Raw genomic sequence first — 2,227 nt, 5'->3', positions numbered from 1 at the left:
TATGTTTCTAATTAGTTAATATTAGCAGTTCAACTACAATATTAATTTCATGGAAATTCATGAAATTACAGCAACTCATTGTAGAAAAAAAAAAAAAAAAAAAAAAAAAAAATCACATACATATTTTACATACACCCTAGTGTAATACTAATTTAAAAAACATTAGGTTACCTTTTTCACCAGGTTGATTAGTTGGCCTTCCAGGTTGTCCTTCTCTTCCAGGTAATCCTACTAGTCCTAAATTTCCAACTTCTCCTTTCATTCCTTTCACAGACGTTCGAAAAAATAAAACTTGTTAAAATCTAGTAAAGAAAATTAAGTCTCAAAAATAATTATTTAAAAACATAGAATATTATATTATTATATTCTGCAGTGTTTGAAACGAAAATTTAAAAACCTTGGAGTAGATCATTCCTTTATTTCATGTTTCCTTCAGAGTTTTCTATTTCTCATTTTACGATATTTCCTTATACCTACTGATTTATCAATGTGTTTAATTAATTTAAAACAAAATTACCAGGAACACCTATAAGGTGATCTTTTCCAGGCACCCCAGGAGATCCAGGCAGCCCCTTCTTTCCTGGTTGACCATTCTGTCCACTAACACCAACCTCACCATACTGACCTTTAGCCCCAGGTACCCCAACTAAACCTGGTATTCCTGGATGTCCTTTATCTCCTCTTATACCTGAAAATTTGAAGTTAATGCATATTTTTATAGGAGTATATAAATGTTTTGGTAATAGTTAAACCATTGTTAAAAATGTTAAATCAAATATTAAGAACTTGTAACAAAAAGTAAGCTAACTACATTAGAATCAAATTATTTTGGAAAAGTTACTTAAAAATTAACGAAACCAATCCTGTCTAGAAAACTGACCAGAAGTACATAATGTCATAATTCAATATAAAAGAAAACTGAAACCTGTAGTGTTTAGAAAGCACTAAGTTAGATATCTTCATTGATAATAGTATTTTATGATAATCTCAGTAATATAATAAGAGGTTCAGTCACCTTAGAAAGTTCAGATTAATCCCATTAAGATAATAATGCAAAATAATTTTTATATTGTTATATTAATTTTCAAAAAGTATGTAAAATTATATTAAAAATATACCCAATAATATATACAAGTTAATGAGACTAACTACAAAGAAAAAAGGAATAGGTTATTGCTCACCTAACATATAAAATTACTAGTTGCTTGTTACAATAAAAAATGACTAGAATACACGAATAGAAGCTTCCAACTTATCATGTGATAAATTATTAATAATAAAATATTACTAACCAGGGCGGCCAGGAGGTCCTGGCAATCCAGATTTACCACCAAATACTGATCCCCTCTCTCCCTTTTGACCTTTAAGCCCTTGAGCACCATTTTCACCATTCACACCTGTAGTAGTATAATACGAAGAAAATAAAACATTTTTAACTATAGATATGCTAGAAGATAAAAATGATTTTGCATACATAAACATATAGGCAGACAGATGCATACAGATCTCATGTCTGATTATGTATATTTAACATATATACATTTATAAAGAGTGTACTCAAAAGACAACTTACATATGAAAACATCTTAAGTTAAAATACATGTGCATATTTAGGTTACCTACATATGATAGGAGGTGCATGTATTCAATTTAATATCCAATAAATTGAACTGTACATCAGTTTTGAGTGTGTCAGAGTTTTACTTGTGATCTTGTTTTTTTTTAAACAAACAACTGAAGTTCTGCAAGTGAAAATAATGTTAATGTTTCACCATAAAGCAATGAACTCTATGCACTGCTTGTATGAAAAACAATATACTATTGGCAACCATGAAGGCCAAAGATTATATAAAATATTTGCTCTATCCAAAGAATACACCCAATTGAAGTAGCTATTTGGCCTGTAAGTACACTGCATAAAACAATTAAAGAATGACTGTAATTTATGACATTTTAGGTATTACACAACAAAATCATTTTATAGAATAATAACATAACGTTTTGGGACAACATGGGACTTATTGGTCCATCTCGACTGTTCCATCTTCTAAATTAAATTACAATAATTAACAAAAAATCTTAAAGCCAGCACTTATCATTCATATACTTATCAAGATTTATCTTAAACTCACTTAAATTTACTGCCTCTACAACTTCCAAAGGCAACCCATTCCAAAGGCTAACCACCCTGTTAGAAAAATTAAACTGTCTTAGCTGAAGATGACCC

The 2,227-nt window shown here is 29.6% G+C and overlaps 1 protein-coding gene across 1 annotated transcript in view; it reads right to left on the bottom strand.

Moving 5' to 3' along the window:
• Positions 1 to 2,227, bottom strand: part of LOC106466618 (collagen alpha-1(IV) chain-like) — a gene marked incomplete at its 5' end in the record, with an annotated part of 138,773 nt that overhangs the window by 63,216 nt on the left and 73,330 nt on the right. Inside the window, 3 exons of the mRNA XM_022394658.1 lie at positions 172 to 264; positions 518 to 688; positions 1,293 to 1,397. Coding sequence (XP_022250366.1) covers positions 172 to 264; positions 518 to 688; positions 1,293 to 1,397 — 369 coding nt within the window. The remainder of the gene's footprint in view (positions 1 to 171; positions 265 to 517; positions 689 to 1,292; positions 1,398 to 2,227) is intronic.

Source organism: Limulus polyphemus, unplaced genomic scaffold, assembly GCF_000517525.1.
Source record: "Limulus polyphemus unplaced genomic scaffold, Limulus_polyphemus-2.1.2 Scaffold2324, whole genome shotgun sequence".
Taxonomy (NCBI): Eukaryota; Metazoa; Arthropoda; class Merostomata; order Xiphosura; family Limulidae; genus Limulus; species Limulus polyphemus.
Note: the sequence above shows the minus strand (reverse complement) of the source record. Positions and strands in the feature narration are given on the sequence as shown.